The 22,349-nt window shown below is 40.5% G+C and overlaps 1 protein-coding gene across 6 annotated transcripts in view; it reads right to left on the reverse strand.

Moving 5' to 3' along the window:
- NAV2 (neuron navigator 2) overlaps positions 1 to 22,349 on the reverse strand; it is a 220,714-nt gene that overhangs the window by 136,548 nt on the left and 61,817 nt on the right. For all 6 annotated transcript variants that reach the window (XM_086748544.1, XM_086748545.1, XM_086748542.1 and 3 more), the window contains exons 3-4: positions 17,759 to 17,811; positions 4,048 to 4,120 (exon numbers count right to left, since the gene is read on the reverse strand). In XM_086748544.1, the coding sequence (XP_086604670.1) occupies positions 4,048 to 4,120; positions 17,759 to 17,811 (126 nt within the window). The remainder of the gene's footprint in view (positions 1 to 4,047; positions 4,121 to 17,758; positions 17,812 to 22,349) is intronic.

Genomic DNA, 22,349 nt, shown 5'->3' on the forward strand with positions numbered 1-22,349 from the left:
AAAAAAAAATCAGGAAATTCTTTCCACAGTGAATGATGGGAGAGGAAAGAAAAGGACAAAGTAACTACAAGCAGGTCTGAATTTAAGACAAAACACTGAGAAGCAGATACGCTTCACTGAGAAGCAGATACGCTTCACAGTCAATCCATGACATGTCACGAAGTACAGACTCACTCACCCTCAGCCAGCACATGCTCTAGGCTGACGGGGCTCTAGGCTGACCTCAGGGATCCAAAGCTATTGATCCAACACTGCTCTGGCATGAACTTTGCAGACTCTGCTGAGGAATACGATATGAACATGAACACTACTTTGGAATTTAAGAGAAATGAGGCAGGGAAACGCAAGAAGGAAGTAATTCCCACCACACACACTAGGATCTGCAGGCATTTTTTCATAATTAAAGAGTAATTTTTTGAAGATGGTACATAACTGTACTCAATGTGGTATCATCAAACTTCGGTAGCACGGTAAGTGCCCTACTCAGGTATAAAACAGGGCTTAAAGTAGTGCTGTAGGATATTTCTATTGTGGAAATAAAAATTCCACCTTGACACTAGACAGGAACTAAAGGACTTAAAATGAACCGCAGTACTGCAGAGTGCGCATGCTGAAATTCATGGACCTACAGAAGCGCGAATGTCACTTCAGAGGCAAAAGTCTAAGGTGAATGGTGGTTGTTCCAAAGTCTAGCGAGACGTATTCTTTCATCACTTTATGGTTTCATGATTGCTCAGCTGATTGTTATCCAGCTAATCTGTTTACCAGAAGAGGTGCAGCTGCCCTCTGCGACATCAATTTGAGTTTCTACTGCAGATTTATCTTCTCCATAATCTTCAAAATCTTGGCAGAGAGGACATATTGTGCAAAAGAGGGCAATCTTAGCTGGGCACCTGCAATTCCAGGAGTTTAAAAACCAGCTCAGTGTGGAAACAAGTTTAAGAGCATGCATATGGAGAGACAGCTCAAAGCAATGGAGAATAAAAAATTGCTGCAAGAGGAGAAAACAATTTTCCAGCATCCCTGTAATTTTCTTTAGTAACTACAAACAGAGATTCAGGATGTAAGAATCTTTGAGAAGTGAATGACTTTTTGGCTTCATGTTGATGGAGAAGGGGGAGGCCGGGCTCCAGTATAGCATGGTCATTATCAGTGATTGCAGATCCTTAGCATTTTCACTGTATAAATCCATAAAAAAAAGACTATATCTAAGTGGCACGCACATATCAAAGCAGGATATTTTAATACTAGAAGGATATGATACATGAAGTCCCAAATTATTTCAACATTTCGGAGTCATCCAAACTCCACTTTTCAATCATTAACTTCCCACCACACTAAAACTGCACTGTTGAAAAATAAGTGTTCTCAAGCAACCCAGGAGAGATTTCAACGTTTATTCCCACTTGGACGCAATCAGAGTCTTCTACTTTCTCCTAGGTGAGGATCTGCCAGGGAAGTAAACAAAGTTATTTGCAGTTAACCTAGCAGGTCTTGGCAACTTGTGCAGAAACACTGGCTTCTTTGGTTACGGCACTTCATTTCAAGGGACTCTGTTCTCTCTTGTTCAGTTTCCTCTTCCTCCTTCAGCACAGTTAAGTAGTGACCACGAACAGAAACTGAATTTTTTGTTGAACTGAAGTAATTTTAACTTAATTTTGCTAAAAAAAGTTTGCAGACCCAGGTAATTTCCTCATCAACTGATCTGCCATTTTTCTTAGATTTTTGCATTTTATCAAGACAGGTAAATAGTGTGAAATTTATTATATTTTTACAATATTTACATATCATGTCAAGGTCGAAACTGGCTTTTACAACAGACTCAGCTGAACTTTCTTTTTAACCATTTCCTGGTAAACAAACTTTGCATTGTTAAAAGTTTTAGTTCATACTTTATTTTCTTGACATGAGAATCCTTTTGATTACAACTGAGCTATCGAGGCACAGGATACAGGTACTACCGGGGCTGACCACATTAAAGCATCTCTTTGGAGGAAAATATTTATTATTCATGTTCTAACCCAGCTTAAGGATACACCACAGAAAAAGACAGCGAACCTTCAGCACCTTCTTCTACCAGTTGTGGTAACGGCAGGTTAGAACAACAGGTACTAAGTATCTGCTACTTTGCTTCACATGCTTACAAAGCATCCCAAGCTTAATGAAATTACATTTGAAATACCCATTTTCAAGTGACTTGTAAGATCTCATAGACTGAGAAGAGGTGGGGGGCTTGCTTTTGAGGACAGCAAGGAATTCTTTAAGCTATTTTCCAAACTGTCAAAATGTAATTTTAAATTGTAATTTTTAATAATAGTTTAAAAAAACCCAATAGCTTTAACTTTATAGTAATTTAATGAAAGTTTTTATATTTTTGTAACATTTTAAAAATGTAATGTATGTGTATAAAACTTGAGTACACGCTGGTTTCGCCTTAAAGCTCATCCACAGTCGTTATCCAGAATACATTTCACAAACATCACTTCCCACCCACAAGGGAAAGTGCGTTTCAGCTAAGACTTCAGATCACAATCATAAAGTGCGTGGCGCTGGGTTTTGGATTTGTGGCTGACACGGCGCTGACGACGTGCCAGTGTTTTGGCTGTTGCTGAGCAATACCGGCACAGCGTCAAAGCCAGCTCTTTTTCCCACACCGCCTTCCCCCAGCAAGCAGGCTGGGGGTGCACAAGAAGCTGGGAGAGGACACAACCTGGACAGCTGACCCCAACTGACCCAAGGGACATCCCATGCCATATGACATTGGGCCCAGTAATAAAAACCGAGCTGGGTGGTGGGAGGGGCGTTGGGGACATAGCCACGGCTTGGAAACCGCCTTGGCATCTGTCTGGTAGTGGGAGGTGGTGAGTGATTGCCTTTGCATCGCTTGTTCTGTTTTTCTATTCCTCTTCCCTTCACTCAAACTATCTTTATCTTGACCCATGCATTTTGTCACTTTTGCTCCTCCTGTTCTCCCCAGTGCTTAGCTGGCGAGGGTCCACCACACCTACACATCCTCTCTTGCCTTCCTCCTTTGAGCTACAGGATTCCTTCAGAGGAAGGAAACACAGCTTTAAACACAGGCAACCAAGTTATTCACACACAAGTAAACCCACGTGCATGACTTGATGATTCAACCTCCTCCTCAAAAGGAAGTTTTGCACCAAATCTAACTTAAAGCCTCACCTGACGCCACACATCCAATTATTTGTTCTGTGAAGCACTGAAGATGTCATATAATATATTCAAAGTTTGCCTTAGCAGCTACTGAACTCAACTGCTTTTCCAGCTTATTCCAATGAAATTATAAATGCAAGTTGGTGCTGAGGATGACAGAAATCTGGTTTCTCTCTTCACAGATAATAAGACAGCTGTTAAACAGCTTGAGTCAAAAGGTACAATACATCCTGACATATACCATGCACTGACATAAAGGAATATAGTATGCTGAATCATGTTTGGATTTCAGAAAAGTTTTGGTGCTCCTCAAGAGCAGAGTGATTAACTAGAAGTCCAAGTGGGTTTTTTTTGTTGTTTTTTTTTTTTTTTTTTAGGTTCAAAACATTTGGAGCTTACTTTTTTGTGAATTTGGAATCAAACTTTAAAAAAAAAATCTTACTTTAAAAAAGAAAAGAGGGTCAGATACTTCTTCAGGTAAGAAAATAACTGAAGAATGAAGAAACAAATTTCTCTCTCAAGAGGCAAACAACTGCTAGCAGTTCACTTCAAATATCTGTAAAAGCTACACTGATCAATATGCCAATCATAGAACTTCGATAAGAAATTTCTGGGTTTTAACAGAAGGAAAAAAAGACATGACTGAATTCTAATCAGGTGTCATTGATTATATTTACAAGTCAGCTGTGTGGAGATTACATCTGTATTTTCACCTACCTTTCATATTGAGGTGGGGAAAAAAGGAGTAAAGATTGTCAAAAGTTTAAATTATTCCTCTTAATATTCCATTACACTCCATGTGCTGGTAGCAATCACAAGCAGTAATTCAGGTTCCTCATTTAAAGACAAATTTTAAACAGCCGGTTGACTCACCTTCTGCTGACAGCCCCTGTATGTTAATCCCCTTAGCAGCCAAGAAACTCAGGCATGCATCTATGTTTTCAATCTGTTCAAGAACAAACAAAGAGACACAAAAAGAAAATGCATTGTAATAATTGTTTGCTTTCATCTCCCACCACCCTTTATTGCACTCAGTCTTTGTATCACACAAGAAGCCCCTTTGCTCATTATATGGGAAACAAAATATGAAACCTCCTCAGTTCCTAGGGTCCTAAATGGATCGAATATTACGTGGGCCAGGACTTTCCAGTATTTGTACTTGCATGAAGCAAGTTATTTAATACTCCAACACAAAAGAGGATCACTAACGTATCTTACTGAAGGGTCAAGGAAGCTATGCCAGGATTTTTAACCTACAATAAGTACAACAAACGTGAAACCAAAAATAAACACAGAGGCCACATGTGCTGGAGAAGGCAGATTGCCACTTGCTCTGAAGTTGACAGCTGGCAAAAGTTTCCAACCACAAAAGCAGTCAAATATAAAACACGTAACCGGAAACCTCAGCCGGAATCCAAAAAATGGTCACTCGCAACATCCTCCGCGTGTCAGAAATGACAGGCAACTATGGTCGCTCACTGCGGCGCAAATCCTGCCCTGCAGAGAGACGGTACAACCATACCAAATCACACGGGAGACCATGAATGTTGACCAGGTAGGGTTTTCTGCACAAGTCTGACTGTTAGTGACTACAGCTGCTACACACAGATTGCGTTCAAATCCTGCCCAACAAAGTGAACTCCAGAAGGCTGGACAATTTTTTTTCCTCAACATCACAACAGGGATCCTGCAGTAGCTTCACACCTAGTTTCCCACCAAGCTACCACCAAAGCTCTGCTATCATGTTCAGGAGACGCAGAAAGACGTCAGGTTCCCCAGACCACAGCACTTGTATGCAGAAGCTGAGACACCTCGAGGAACTGCAAGGAACAACATTTTAGGAAGTACCATGTGTTTCATGTGTGGTTACACGGAAGACTTTCAAATAATATCACTGAGCAATTTTTTCTTTTATCATGGTAATCAGTGAGTGATAAAATAGAGTCTCCATGTTTGAACATCTGGCAAATCTTAATTTATAAATTCCCAAAACATCACAACCAAACACTGCTTTCACTTTACAGATAAGCCCCGCACTTGCTATCACGTAACTACCTTTCTTCTATGAAGTTTGTAGACATCAAGAGGTAACGTGAAAGATTCAGCTTCCCTCTCAGCTCTTGCCTGCCCTCAAACAAAAATACAAAAGTGAGGGCTGTGCGGCATTCCGGAGGCTGAGCTCTCAGCACCTGACCTGTGCTTCCCATCCTTCTCAAAGTAATAAAAAAGTGCAAGGGAAGCTGCCAGAAGATCTCCAGCATAGATTCCTCTCAAGGTACTTCTATTTATTGTCTATAAAAATAAAAAAAATATCATTTTGAGTGTACTATATACTTCCAAACCCTGACAAATACCAAAGCATACATTTCCTGTAATGTTCAGGCCTTAAAGCTTGCAGCAGGGTGGAGTTCAAAGGTTCATTTATCCACAGTTCAATACGATACAACAGTCAATCTCTGCCCGCTTCCTTCCTCAGTGCCCAACAACCCTTTCAAGTTTTCAACACGGCTCTTTTATTGAGGGGATTTGGGACTCTGCCGGAAAGCCAAAATTTACCTTTTCAAGAACAAACACCACACAACAGCATCAACCCATTTCTACCACCTGCACTTAACAAGTCTTCACCATTCCAAGAACACTTCCAGGCTTCCACAGCTGTGGGCAGATTTCTCCTCTCCTAATGATGAGGACTACTTAGGCTAGTGAGTCAAGACAAGCAATAGCTCATCCCAACCCCAGATCTGTGGTTGTAGAAACTCAACATAGCTCTCTTCCCAGGTCGGTCCCTCATCTTTGACCAAACTCTCCTTTAGGACAGAGTGACCATATGATTAAGATCTCCTTCTGGGCAGCAAGTTCCTCATATTGGTGCCCTCATTCTTGGTGCTACATAGTGGTCCTTGCCAATTTCTTCATCTCATGCTTGTTGTGGAGCCAACTCAGATTCAAGGAGCCCCCTTTAAAATCACTGCTGCCTCTTTCCCGGGACAAAGCCATATTTTTATCCAGCATTTTAGCCACCTAATTAAGATATATGGCTCCTGTCTCCAGGCTGATGGATGATCCCCATTGGAGTATTCATGCTCGAGGTGTGTATTTGGACCACTGGCTGAGTGACCTGGGCCTCACTGCCATATGAAAGGGCAGACAGGGTACCTTGCCACACCGGTTGTAAAGCCTGGCTAAAGCTTGTGAGAATCAGGGCCTTTTTAGTGCTATATTGAAATGGAAAATGAAAGAGGAAAAAAAAAATAATTATTTGAAATGCAGAAGAAAGATTATAGTATGTGAACACCAAAAAAAAAAATCTATTATTTTGGATAGGTTTATATATGATTACATACGATTCTTTTACATATGATTTTACAGTTAAGAATTCATAAGAAACAAAACATCACATAAACAGGAAAATATCCAATTTCAGTACTTTAACATTTGTTAACATAATGTTAACATAATGTTAACATAAATGTTAACATTTATGCAGTACCATCTGCGATACTAACAACACTACATAGCAGAACAACAGGAATGTGAGAAATTAGTCTGTTTTGAAGGAAAAATAGAGTCCAAAAACGAAAACAGAAAGAAATTTGGGGAAATTCAAGAAGAAAGGAAAATGCAGAATGCAGGTCTATAGCTGAAATTATTAAATCTCAGTGGTGATAGAAATTCAGAGTGCTTCCCACACAATGGCTGGTGGCCCACAGAAAAGTGGTTTGTGACTGCTATTCGGCTCCAGGGACAAAGGGCTCACGCTCCCTTGGCACTCTGGGGTCCCCTAAGAGGCAAAAGCCCAGGGAGTTGTCTTCTGCCCCCGCAAGGTGCTGACAATGAATCCAGTGATACTAGGACATGTGATGGATGCAATCACTGATTCTTCCCATCATAAAAACTGAAGGCAAGAAAGCAACCAAAATCTTCAGATGTCAAATAGCTTGAAGTGTGAATACTGTTTTGTGGCCAGTGGCCTTAGTGAAGAACTCTAAGCCTGGTTTAATCACCGTATTGTAAGGAATAGCCTAATGCATCAGAAACAATGTCACTTGTTTAAAGAGAATAATTTCCAACAGCACAACATCTAATGAATTTCACCTATAAAAGCTCTAAGGAAGGATTCTGTCTCTAGCCTCTGCTGTGTTAACGTAAGAACTAACTATTAATAAACTGCAGATATTGTTTTATGGAGAAAGATGCCCCAGTGCATAACGGGTTGGAGATAAGTAAATAGACATTGACAGTAAATAGACCATTCAGATGTGTGTACCTAGGACAGAAGTGAAGTTCCTGGACAGATCTCAGCTAAGGAAAGACCTGGTGACCCTGTGTAATGGTGACTTCCGACACAAAGTACAGCTGCCTCCTTGAAATTACGATATTCAGCAGCAAACTATCACCGAGACCCTACGGGTCCTTTCCTGGCTGGGTTCACATAGTGCTTAAACCCTTGAAGCAGATGTGAAGAGACTGGATTTGCCAAAGGGGAGTGTACCTTTCCTTTTTCACTGTGAGCTACAATTGCTTTTTGGCTGCCAATTCTGATTTCTCATTTGCTTTGCCAGCAATGTTTAACCCAACAGAAGCAAAGCAGGAAAGACAGCAGTTGGATGCTCTCACTTCCTGCCTACCCAAAACAGGGAAAAGCTGTGCAAAAGGAGAAGGAAAACCAAGGACAGACATCCACAGTGATTATCGCACTCGGACGCATTACCAGGAGTGTCCAAAGCTGAGCCTTGCCTTGTTACACTTCCTGGCCAAAAGCATCAAATGAATTAGCAGTTTTGAATTGTTATGTATAAATAGTTTAAAGTATAGTCTATTACTATATTTTAGTAATAGACTACTACTTTCCCAGGTATATAACTCAGATTTCCCTCTGTTCTCAAATGTACCTTACAGTAATTATGCATTTCCACCAACACTGCCCACCAGACGCACACTTGTCATACAAGAGCAATTTCAGTTTCTATTCTTGTCAGTGCTAGAAAGAAGAGGAGGTAGGAAACATGCCTTGGCCTGTATAAACAGAATAGGGCACGTCAGAAACAAAAAAAAAACCCAAACAAATATCCTCAGCCTGTAACCCGTAAATGGAGACCCGTACGTGGGCACCGATAGACGTAGAACGTGAACGTAGACGTAGAACATTAGACAACGAGTCGAACGTGGAAACTGTCTACAGCCAAAGCTGTATGTCCCACTCTGCCAAGTCAAATACACAAGGTAAATTACAACTAATGCTGCCCTCGCGGCAGATGCAGATGTTTTTCTCAAACAAAAAGCAGAATTAAACTTACCGTACGTTTCTTCTCTTAGAAACCATGGGAAGTTTCTCACGTTATGATGCAAGACCCCTGCTCCCAACTTTTACAGTGATAGATGTGGCATTTTTATGAGCTTACCCAGCAAACCCACAACTTATATTGAAACCAGTGCTTTCCATTTAATTTGAGGCTCCACGTTACGGCCAGTATATTCGTTTTCAAAGGAGAAAAAGAAGATCGATCTCATGGGAAAGTTTTTAAAGTTTCACAAACTCTTATGCAATAGTCCAGTAGACTTCACATCCAACGTAGAAACAAGGAAAGAGCCTAAAAGAGCTGTTTACAGCAAGCTCTTTCTTAAGGCAAAATGTATTCCTTGTCTGTATTTTCAGATCAAGCTTTTTATGCTCAATATTTTTATGTCAAAGTGTAGGAACAGCCTTAACATCTTAAGTCATTACACTGACAATCCTTAAAACCCCAGAGGTTTGGGGGGAGGGAGGGTACTCGCCTCAAATAATGTCTCATTTGCACTGTCTCCTAAATGTAATTATATATAAGAAAGTCCCACGCAAAACTACAAATTCCATTTTCCCCAGAAGGACATAAATACTAACTATTACTGCTTTCTTTAAAATACATCTTCATTTGTAGTTATCCCAGTCAAAATGTATCCTTTCTTAAAGAAAATAGTACGTTGTACCAAGCATTCCTATGCTGCTCCTGACTACTTGGATAAAAATGTCTCTCAAAATTAATTTTCTGGGTTTTGACAGAACTTGGTGGATATCTTAGAACTGAAGTAACAGATGTAGCATAAAGGCAAATAAAGCTAATCCATATTCTGAAGCCAGGTTGTAACAGATCTAGCCACAGAAAAAAATCTATAATCGTGGGTACACTGTTTTCACAGATACGTGAAGAGCTGACCCTCTCTATTAAAATTGCATTATTTGGGGTTTTTAAAGAAAAGGACAGCGTGGGCAATAACTTAATTTGAGATGTCCTAAATTAGGATTAGTAAAGCAACAAGTTCAACTTTGCAAAACAAATATCAACAGAGTATCCTGCTTCTGGAGCATCATGAATTTTGGATGCAGATGAAGCTCTTTGCTGATCTCAACAGAAACCCGACTAGATTTGAGCAGATACCACACTAATCGTACGTCTGCTTCTGTATAACTCAAGACAGGAGCAGATGGAGAGGAACCACGGCTGTACTCAGTACGTACATAACAAGGGGCCAGCGAGTTCCAGGAATGCTTCGTTCCCACCTTCCCTGGTTGTTCGCAGGAGACCCTTTCCTACCTGAGGCTTCCAGACTGAAAGTTATGTTTCTAGTGGTGTGCACTTGGGATTAAACACAAAATACGATCAATATCTACTGAAGCTGGGCGTGTTCCCAAAACATCCATGAATTCTACATGAAGCAGTATTTTTATAAGAGCATAAATGCTTAAAAGGAAGGGCTGACACTAAAACCACTCTATGCAGTGAGTGCTGGCTCTTGTACGCTGTTTATTCCCCCAAACACCAGCTGAGGTGTTGAAGGCTCTGTGTATCATTAACGCCAATCTGCGGCAGTAACCCAGAATTTAACAAAACTCATGTAGAAGGTACTGCACAGAACACTGTATCACAAACAGAGCCTTTACCTCAGAAAAAAACGTTTTGTATTAATACTGCTGTAGCCCATGCAACGATTAATTGTAAAAATAAAATAACCTACCAATCAGAAATTAAGTAATGTAAGTAAATTACAGATTCTCCATCATTGCGAGTGGGATGACAGGACACCGGCAAACGGCCCGGTTTTGTTTACTCAAATACACGCAATGAAATCAGTAGCCATGGCCATCTCATGGCTGTGCCACGAGAAGGAGCTCTTGAAATATAGCCAGTCACTGACAGTTGTTCATTTCTAAAAAAGAGCCCCGGGAAGGGAGCTACGGCCGCAGCCCGTTCCCAGGTGCAGCGTACCCTCTCCGCCTTGGCCAACGTGCATACTTGTCTCGAGGGTCACAGCTTCACCCGTTCCTGACTGGTTTATTCCGCTGGCCGGAGCAGCACCGGCACACATGTGCCCCCTCCTTCCTCGCACCTGGATCCTGGATAACGTCTCCTACTGATATTCTCCTGCATAACTGCTTAGGACTAGGGCAACAGTACTGTTTAGCTCAGACACTAAATATATAAAAATAATCCTACATAAAAAGTAAAAGAATAAACTTTTATTGATATTTATTACCTTCACAGCCTAATCAATTAAAATAACCATTATCATACAGTTAGAGTGTATAAGCAATGGCTGGAAATCAAAGACTTATGACAAGACACAGATAAAAAGTTTATTTCTCCAGCTGTATAATGCTTTGTAAAAGCTATGATTTGCTTCACATACTCCAGAGTGAAGAGCCTAGTACTACGTATCCTGTAAAAAGCACCAAAGACTGAGGCACCAGAAGCAATTCCCATACAAACAGCTTTAATTCTCACATCATAAAGCTGACCGAGGAATTTGTCATATTCCTCTTCTACATATCGTTTCACTACGCTGTTTTTAAACAAAAAGGAACAAAACAGAAAGGAGAAGAATAAATTGAAATTTTACTTCCACCTGTCCTCAAATGAATTTAACCTTTTTTCCTTAGTTAGAAAAGGCTCAGACAAAGTTAATCCTGAATAAAAACCACAACTCATCCCTGACAGACTCCACGTAAAATTTAATCTGAGCACAGTTTTTGCTCACGGAACCAAATTCAACGCCAACAGAGTCTCGGTGAACTTAGTACAATCCACTGCATCTAACAGGGCCTTTCACGTACGTGAAAGACACAGAGATCTCCACATCGGTACGTCATTTTCTACAGAGGGCGATGCTGGGAATGAGGGGGTGGCTTGCGGTTTTATTTAGACCGCAAGCTCTGCAACATAGAAACCTATGATCCAACCACGCCTGTCTCACTGATAACAATACACAAATGTAAGCATAACAACATAACAACAGTCTGGATCTCTGGAAAAAAAAAATAGAGACAGTGAAACAAATCTTATTTAGGAGCAACAGTCATTATAAATTGAGGAAGAAGAACACTAAAGTACAAGAAACCTGGCAGATCACCGCTGTAGTAAATAATTCTTGTCTACATGACAACACGGGTCCATACATGACCAACAGAAACACAGGACGCTTAGAGAAAATTCTTCAAACATTCCTAAACTCAAGATTTGGCCAAGTGCCTCCACAGGCAGTTGAAGGAGCTAAGCTGGTGCCTGCCACCGGCCAGTCTGGCATGGCTCCGGGTAACGTTTCCCCCTCCAGCCAGCCTTCAGCTGTGAGGAAACATACCATGGGTTAAGGCCAGAAGATACCCATTTGTTACTGCATTAACATTAAAACAGATTAAATTTCTAAGCATATACTGACAGAAAGATACAAACTCCCCAAGCAAAGCAAGGAGAAGGCTTACCAGAAGATGGAAAAGTTCCCTTTGCTACATCTCTCAGAACAACCTCGGGGCAGGATAACTTGAAAATATATGGCTATATTTAACCACTGGGATACGTCTTCAAAAACCCTGTGCCAGGAATTTGCAGAGGGGGGTAAAAAAATGCTTGTGATGCTTTTGATCTTCTCGGCAGAGCTGCTCCCCTGAATTAGCAGTGCATGTCCAAGCAGCAGAGTCTTCCTTGGCTTTGGGGAACGGGTGGCCAAGCAACCAGACTTAAGTTCCACCAACGCAGAGAGGTTTGGAGCAACAGCCTTGCAGATTTATTGCAGCTAGCTATGGCAACATTTAGACAACACTGGGTGTATAACAATGCTCAAAATGTTTAGAGGAGCAGGTTAAAGTGGATGCCTCCTCTTGAAGAGCAAAGATAGAATTATTTTCCATGAGAAAAATACAATTAAGTACAAATATTTAAATTATTCTTTTTTTTTTTTTCCTTTTTTTTTTTTTTCCCTTCCCCAGCAGTCATACAAAATACATCAGCTCACCCACTTAGTGGACACTACACACACATGGTTAGCTGCTCAGGTAACACAGAAGGTTTCAGCTCATATTACTCCTGCCAGCCAACTCATTGATGTGTACCCAGCTATACCCTTTAAGTATGGGCCATACTACACCACCATTCACATTTATTATCTCAATTCTTTGAGAAAAAGCACACAGAAGTACGTATAGCATATGCCATACACAGAAACAGTAATTTCAACATCTCATACTCTTCTCTCCGATAAAAAAGGGTTTGTAAAGCAGGGGATGGAGCTGGCAAGGGTCACACTGAGGAGGGAAGCAGACATCTGGCTCCCACAACTGAATTAAAACTTTCAGCGCTACTCACTTCACAACCAGGGTCCCTACCAGGCTGGAGAATTTTCATACAAACTGTTCTTTGACTCTGGGTATTGCAGAACAGAACAGCTTGTTTTCAGAACAGAAGAAATCAGTCAAATATTAAAATAAGAATCAAATGGCCATCACTGGAGTAAGGTTTTCTTGCAAACAAAGTGAACACACTGAAAACACAGCCTTCATCTTGACTTCCATCAGTTCCTTGGGAAGAAATGCAGGTCCTGACCCATGCTGTGCTACAAGATTCTTTATGTTTGCACGAAAAAAGCAAACACAGTAGTATAAAGACTGAATAGTATTATTTTCCTAGTACAGCTCGATATCTGCATCAGAAAGGGATGATTCTTGAAAAACTTCCGGTCAACACACACACACAAAAAAAACCCTCCTCTTTGTTATTTGACAACACAGATACTTACATATACAAAGTGATCATCCTTAAAAATAATAAAAGCCAACCGCAAACCCATATGAGAACCACAATTATTTGCTACTCTATTTATAAGAGGGAACTGTGGTGTTGGATCAGCCTACATTCCTTCCTGTTGCTCCACATTCTTGTCCTGGGTGTCCCACAACTTCCCCAGGCTTACCACAGGAAGACGAGAGTCTCCTTTATCCACCTACAGATTCCCCCATCCTCTTCCCTTCAGCAGCGACAGCTTTGCTGCCGCTCCACTCCTTCAGGCCTCAATAACAAGGGTAACGCGTTATCACCTCTCAGACTTCCACACCTAGCATTTTAGTTCTTTCTAGAATATCATACTCTGGGATTTTTTTTTTTAATTTATTTTGAACCTTGGAAAAAGTAATTTTATTTTCTCATTAGCATGTTCTCATACTTCATTCTTAAATATATATAGAGAGATACGTCTTCTCTCTTTCCACTGCCACATTCAGTATTTCTTACCCTTACATTCAAGGTGGCAAAACCCCTCTGTCTCTCCTACAAGACACACTGCTGCTACTTCTTCTACCCCTTCTTCCAGCTCCATCTTCAGTTGTGTTTCAACCATCATCTGTGTCTGCCAACACATCCCTTCACTTGCAAATATCTCCTCTCTTCTTTGCCTTCAAGTCCATGTTTTCAAAATTAACTTTCTTTACCTGGCTCTCTCCCCTGTCACTGCTATTCTAGCTAATATGGATCTCCTCTGTCGTTCACCTTGCTCTCCACGTTAATATTCTGATCTTTGAAACACAGAATCATTAAATGGTTCGGGTGGGAAAGGACCCTTAAAGCCCATCCAATCCAACCCCCCTGCAAGGAGCAGGGACATCTCCAACCAGATCAGGTTGCTCAGAGCCCCGTCTAACCTGGCCTGGAATATTTCCAGTGATGGGGCATCCACCACCTCTCTGGGCAACCTGGGCCAGTGTTGGACACTGGACATCTTGTCCTTTGCCTTTTTCTTACATCATCCAATCGTTACCATTATCTCATCTGTTATGATTTACCACTTGCATGTAACAGGTAACACAACCATGTCCCTCGCTCTCCCTCCTTGTGCTACGCAAAAAGGATACATTAATCTACAAGATAATAAAATGCCCAGCTGCTGCACTGTGCTAAAACACTACTGTGAAATGTCCTTCAGAAACTGTGACCATTGCACACATCATATTTCCTCACAGACAGAACACAGCCCCTAGAGAACAAGATTTCTACAGGCTGCCATTAGAGCCAGACTTGATATTTGCATGTAACAACTCACGTACTCAATTTTACATTTATTATAAGTGACACAAACCCTTTTTCAACAGGCAACATTCAGCACTCACAAAGGCACCTACATTAGTAAGAATAATCTACACTACCTAGAAGGACTAAATAGTACCTCCTATGCAGTCCAGATTCTGCAGATTATCAAATGTTGAGCACTAATACTATCCCAAAAAACAAGAGGAAGGGAAGGCAAAGCAGGGAAGGAAGGCAAGAGAGCCATGCCAATATTTTCTTGTGCTTCATTCTAAAAACCCAAACGCAGTTGTGGTGATGGTCTCCAAATCTTCTTTGTTCCAGAGCCTATGCTCCGTACTACTCCATCCTCTATTAACCACAGGATGTTCTGCACGCCAGCTGGAACTCATCATCACAATTGCAGGTTTTTGTTTAGGGGAATATATACGGTAGAAAACCATCGTGGTTTGGGAAGGAAAAAAAACCAACACCCTTGAAACAAGTCTTATGCAGAGAACAAGGAATAGTCTACAACAGATTATATAAAAGCCAGCCAACTCTCATCTGGAGCAAGGGAAGGCAGGGATACTCCCCGCGGCAGAGAAACCCAGACAAGATGACGAGGCGGGACAGGTTCTCACCTAAGTGATTTTTCACAGAGCCACTGCAGGTCCCTGTCAGGTCATTCCTGGCACTGGGTCGAGGTTGATAAGCACCGATGGTCCCAAATGGTTCTGCAGTACTAAACTTAATTTGACAAGTCTAATTAGCACTGGCTTTCAGCCTGATAGACCCAAGCTGCCTCTAATGCTCAATTTGGGCAAATTTGTATGATGCTCTCCAACACTGTAGCAATGGGAACAACAACGCAAAGAGACTGACCTGGCTCTGTGGTGAGCTCTCTGAGATTTGGCCGGCTTTACTGGCTTAGGATTGTACCACATGGAAGCAACTATACTTCCTTTCACACCCCCTTTAACGGGCTTGGAAAACACAGATTTGCTCCAGCCTTCTAAACTGATACATCTGGCTGGACGTGAGCTGGCTCCTCACAATTCAGCTCCCATGTGCCTCTGCTCATGGCAACATGAGCCTACAAATGAGATAACTGCCACGGGGGGGTGGGGGGAAGATAGTAGAATGCTTCTCTCTAAACTCCACTGTATTTCTACTTAATGAGTAAATTTAAATCTTCATTTATGGTGCCTCCCCCCCGCCCAAATCTACTTATCTGTGATGCCCACCTTACAGACACTGCAACATCGATCTGGACAACTGTAACTGAAAGATTCCTTTGAAAAAGTAAGAGTAGACACCACCCAGCTGAGTGTTTGACCTGACGGGAGAGCCTGGCCTCCACCACCTCTCTGAACCAGAAGTACCACGCACAAACCAGTTCCTCCACTCTGGAGAATGGTTGTAAGATATATTAAGAGGAAAGTGCACTAAAATGGAAAGGATGAAGACTGCTGTATCTTAAAAACAAAGAAAAAGAAACCCCAACCCAAACCAAAACAGTAACAGATGCGTTTTTCCTAGAATGCAAGAGACCTGGGGAAGAGCTGTCTCCTTAAACACTTCAAGCGATTGTGTGAACACAGCCTCTATGAAGATAATTATGTTCTTGCCTTAGTATTTTGACTGTAAGATGATAAAGAGCTCTGTAAGCATGCACACTTAATAAAAGCAGGCCATAGGCATAATCCTTAGTTTTCTTACATGAGGAAAACCGCTGCAGACGCCTAGTTACAACTGATGCACTACACCTCATGAGCGAGGGACACAGTCCCACTCACTCTGCTCCCCTGACCGAGCAACCAGAGTAACACCAGAGCCTCAGAGGAGGCAGCACAGAGAAAACTCTTCTCTCCAGCACCCTTCATGACTCCTGTCCCAGCACACGCCCCTCTGCACGCCTCTGGTGACAACCAGATCCAACTCCTGTAAGCAACTCACAGCGTGCAGCCGACGATCCAACAGAACAGCGCTGCTCCTTCATTGAGAATAATGACTTACAGTGACTTTTAGCTACAATGTCCTGGAATTTGTTATAGGCTCCAGTCCTGAATGAAAGTCAGTTCTTATGATACACTTGTGGAACATTAAATTATAATAATTGTCAAAATTCCCTCAATTATTTATACTCTAGGCAGCTGCTGTGGCTACAGCAAGAATAGCAACCAACCTCTTCAAAGCAGGAAAAAGCAGCAACGATAAATCTTTCAGATGGCTTTCTTTCTACAGAGCACTTGCTCCATGGGTTTGAGCACGACTGATATCTCCCAAGAAACAACAAAAAGCCAAAACAGAATAGCAGAACGCAGTGTGGTTTCTGACTTAAGATGGCAGACTCTCATCACATCTTTAACCTCCGAGTGGTTGTGCTCAAGTCACAGTCGTGGAGGTAGAGGCAGTTGGGAGCAGTGGTAAAAATGAAAAAACATTAAAATAGCTTCACACACAAAGCAGATATTCACGTGTCCCAAAGTAAGCATTGGCAATGCAAAGGGGAGGTTTTAGAATTTATACTGCAAAATTGCTGTTTTCTCAAGATACAGAAGGAAATAATCTTCTTTAAAGTATCGTAAATGTTAAATACTCTTCTCCCAGGATGCATTTGAAAAATCCGTTTCTTATTATTCCTGTTCTTCGCAAAGCTCTGCCTATAATTTCAGCTTCACCAATACTCAGAGCACACACACTTTTTAGTTATTATATGCTTTTAATTTTACTAGTCTAATTTTTTGTTCTTCGGTTTTAAATATTACATATAAGCAAGATACATAACAGCTTCTTTTACAAATTAAAACTTATCCATCAAAAACAAGTTGCATACATAAAACATCTCGAAGTCTGCAAATTGATTTTTCTTTTAGTACGTTTTGCTTTTCTATTTTGTTTCTTTTCAAAGGATACAGGAACTCTTAATCCAACTTCAAAAACATTTAATTCTGCTTTTGCAATACTACTGTCTATATAGATTAACAACATTTTATTTTTATACATTCCTGCTTAACGATGTGATATTTTAAAAATATAAAATACCAATGTAAATGTGATATCGATTGTAAGTATGTGATAAATGCTAAGGCCTTATTCAACTACTGCGGAGTACAATGGGGCAACAACTGTAATATTAATGTACTTCAGATCATACTTTTGCTCTTATCACTGTGAAAAACCAATTAAAAATTATTCTTAAAAGTCTCAGACATTGAAGTCACACACTCTCACTCGATACCCAACCACGAACACACAAGCGACAGATCACTACTTACCATTTGAGACTTATTTTTTGGGCAGCCATTGATGTCTTCAATCTTTTCATTTGCTGAAAAGGAAAAAAGAGGAAATAAAGTAAAAAAAAAAAAAACCAAACTATACCAAGGACTTCTATTGCAGTTATTTCCAGAGCACTTGCTGCTGGCTAAAAGGGGTATCAGATTGTAGTTGTCCAGTCAAAGAGAACATGTGAAACAGAGACCCATCCAAAAAAAAAAAAAAAAAAAAAAAAAAAGAAAAAAAAACGCAGCTGGAGTTTTCGAGTGGGTCATGCCTGCAGAGACAGCTGGGGGCAGAAAACAACTGCTGTGACAACATCTCCTACAGTGACGGGGAACTCCTTTCAACTACAAAAAGGATTTAAACTCTGGAAAGTGAATCCCCGCTGGGTGGAAAAGTGAACACTACGCATCCATAGATGTTCGCATGTCAATTGGTTGCCTTGTAGAGTGAATACAGGTTTTAAATCTAGATGGGAAATTTACGATTAATAGCTCTAATGGTTTTATTTATTTATTTATTTATTTAAATTAGAAATCACGAGACTACTTTCCAAGCTTCTTGTCCACGGCTTACATGCAACACTAGCTGCAGAAAAAGATGTTTCCATCTTTCAAGTCCCAAGTGAAATAATGAGGCTGTTGAGGTGGTTAACTGTTTCCCTTAGAGCCTCAGTTTGCTCATTTTCACAATTCAGTACTGGACCCTGAAATGCTGCTTTTTTGTTAGTTCTAATCAAAGTTCACTTCCCCACATTTTTTTCACTGTAATAAAGGCAGCGTGCACATCCCATTTGATGAATCAAAGAGATTTGCCTCCCTTCGATTCTTGTATTAAAAGCTGTATTTTCTGCCAGTCCCGTATTCTCAGGACATCAGTCAGGTTGTTCTTCAGTTAGGAATAGCCGATGTGGCACAATATTCCAACAGCAGTCATAACAATGGCAAACAAAGAAGCCTCATAACTTCACTCTTGCCTGCTATTCCCTTCGTTACACATCAAGGTGTCCCAGTATGCTTTTGTGTCCCAGTAACATATTTAAGAATTGATTTTAGAGGTTTGGCCATACAGAAATGTTCTTTTATCTGTTTATTTTCCTTAAAAAAAACCCAAAAAAACAGTTTTTCCCCTACTCCTCTGTAACTTCTAAAACGTTACGCAATGTATTTAAAACCAACATTAGCAAACCATAAAGTTTATTTCCTGGCTCTTTTTAAGCTCTTGTATGCAAACTACCTAGACTCACCTACTTGAAACTGCCTAAACTGTTGGTAACTTGTTTCCACAGTAGAATCTTGACATAGCGTTTGACTTTTTCTGAGGTATTTTTAGTATGCAAATGTAGAACCAAAATATTTACTCAACACTTCTGCACTTTGTGGGTACTGCTATAGGCTTGGAGTACAAGCTTGGTTCTAGAGCTGTACGCTAAAGGTTAACCCTACAAACCAACAAACACAATGATGCCTTACACGGGAAAATTAATGGCAAATCAAAATGTAAGCCACCTTAAACTTTTCTGTCAGGAGAAATTTACATCCAACATATCAACTACTTGGGAGGTCACCTCTTTATCCTCTTCCTCTTTTACACTGTGGCTACACTACCATTCTTACCTAGAAATCATTCCTTCTGTCCTCACACCTTTCTATTAGCTTGCAAGATGTCATCAGCTATCCTTGCACTCTTCTGATCAACATCAACTGATGCGTAGCTTCTTTAGTTCATTACTACAAGTCTCCTGGATTTTCTTGTGCTCTACTTGTTTTTGGGTTGTTTTTTTTTTTTTTTTTTTTTTTTTTTGACAGTTACCTCTACTTCCTCTCAAAAGCTAAGTTAAACCAAGGTAACTTTCCCTCCCATTTGTGAACCTGCACTTTTTCTCCACCAGCTGACGATTCTCCACCAGTTCCCCACTTACTCATTACTTCCTTTAGCACTGTCGGCCTTCTCTACCACAGGGGATTTAGGATGTAGATGACCAGAAATAGTTGGTGGGAATCAGAAGAGTAACAAGAACTAGAGTTTCTGGTCCATGAGGTGCTATCCTTGCTCACCCCTGGGCAATCACCTTTCCCTGAGCAGGTTTATGCCCTACCTTCTCACCTGCTTCCAGACTCACCTATGGCCCTTGGTTACTCCTTTCACTAGATTAATCCAATTATCATCCCTTCCCTGCTATGAAAAGCAGATGGAAGAGAACACAACCAGAAAAGCTGGTGGTGGAGCAAAGAGCAGCTGGGCTGAACTTTTAACTCATACCTCTTGGGACCAGGTCCAATTTTACAAGTGCACAAGCACAGCTTTTTGCATGAGATAAACAGCCAACTCTCACAGCTACTGTTTGTACTTGCCACGTAGGAATATGACATCATTTAGCATCATTTAGCATAAACTGGAAGTCACAGGCCATCAGAAAGGCTTTAAATCCTATCTCAGTCTTCAGCATGATGTAAATTCACAACCACAGAAACATGAAATGCAGGGGGGGTTTCCCAAACTGATTTTAAGTCCACAGAACTTCCCCTCATCAATCTTTTTTTTTTTTTTTTCCCTTCACTTTGAATACGGTGAATTTGGTCCAAATGCTTAAGCGTTTGCAAGCTTTTCCCATTTATACACAGATTGAGGGGCGCACTAAGGTGGACAGTAGAAACAAGCTGTGCTCTACCACGAAAGTTGCAATGAGTGACACTGTGCTTTCATTAGCTGGATCTGAATCAGAGCTTGGAAAATGGTATCGAAAAGAATATCTGGGTTTATGTATTTTGACAGGAGACACATTATGAAACTGCAAGCCAAATTTATATGAAAATGCAAGTGAAAAGGAACGTCTAGCATTAAACGTTGCAAAGAATTCTTTAAATCTATCGGCCAGTCAGCTGTCAGCGTCCCATTTATACAGGTACAGGTACGCGTTCTGGGTGGGAAAGAAGTCTTCAGCAAATGACACCCTATCAAGTGCACGAAAAATTATAATCAGAACAAATCAAAAGCGTTTCAATAAGCACTAAAGAGAACAAAATTGGCTATGCATGGATGGTTAAGCCATCCATACAAAAAATAAGTACATGCGCTTCATAACAATGAACTAAGCCTCTGTTAGAACCTCAGCGGCTATTCTGCATTTTTCAGTACTTTAGGCATACCCTTGGATATGAGATTAATTTTCTTAAACGTTTTCTTGAATATATTCAATATAACTCCTACACTTGCATAGGAATTGTCACCCGCAGCTTTTAACTGAACAGGCACTCAAATATTAGTAAAATGAACCTTTGTATAACATCCCACCCAAAATATGACAGGAGTTATCACTAGAGAGTACTGCTAGGCTTGATCCCGAGGTTCTGGTTGAAATATAAACCTGTAACCTTCCCTCGCAAATGTAACAGCACAATTTTCATGACAGCAGACAAAGGCTACACTGAGATAAATCACAGTATGTGATTAGTTTTAAAATTGGAACAAAGATCTGTTCTGTTTAAGTCAATATAATTAATTTCAATGAGAAATCACAAGTTACCCAGAATTTTTAGATATACCTGTAAGACAGGCTATCTTGGCATATCCAAATCACCTACATGGAACAACGTGCCCATCACCTCCTACGACAGCATACGATTGCCCAGCACAACACTGAGGGGTGCACTGCACGTCTTACAGAAACTGCTTTTATTTAGCTGAATAAGTATTTAACACTAACGCGACATCTGAACACCTAGTTATAAAGTCACAGCTTTTGTACCTGATCTGACTTTGGCTGCATCCAACCAATTAACATATTCTACAAAATACAGTAGGAATTCTACAAAATCAGTAGGAAACGGCCCATCGGACTGGGTTAAAGTTTAATTTTAGCACTGATTCTAAGTCTTGAAAACTGAAGGTTCTCACAGGGAACCAACGGACAATTTGATACACTACCAATTTGCGCAGATCCAGTACATCAGCATTCATGAATTTAAACACAGCTACGATGTTTGTATGGCATTATTAAGGCATGTATTACTTAAATATTCTTTTATACACTCATAAATTTTGAGCTGAAATAAACAAAAATGCTAGGAATGCATTTCAATTGACTTGCAAATAGAAAAAAACTGTCAGTGCTTCTGTATTATCATTGGCAGCTTTGTGAAGACGATCTCTGAATTCAAACGCAGCGCTGTTTGGTTTCATGTCTTTTTAGCTTTGCTCCTTGTTTGGATGCTAAGGTAAAAGAGCTTCTTAGTTCTTACTAATTTTAAAATTTCCTTTTCCTAGATACACAGCTATTGCACTTAAAGGTAAGTAGAAAGGATTGCGATCAACATTTCTGCATCATCATCAACTTTTATGGAGTCTTCATTAAAAAAAAAAAAAAAAAATCATTCATTCTTTTTCCAGTTTCAGGTACTAAGTAGCATTTCAAGATTCAGCATCTGTGATGTAAATCTCAGATGGTGAACACAAGAAAAACTGTACCACTAATAATTAAACCTGAATCAATTTCCATGACTTTGGATAATCTCCAGATACTCCAGGCACACGATAAAAAGGAGGAAGTGTCTTCATGGCTGCTTTTACACACAGCACACTGTAACA

This window comes from Chlamydotis macqueenii, chromosome 5 (genome assembly GCF_036417535.1).
Source record: "Chlamydotis macqueenii isolate bChlMac1 chromosome 5, bChlMac1.mat, whole genome shotgun sequence".
Classification (NCBI taxonomy): Eukaryota; Metazoa; Chordata; class Aves; order Otidiformes; family Otididae; genus Chlamydotis; species Chlamydotis macqueenii.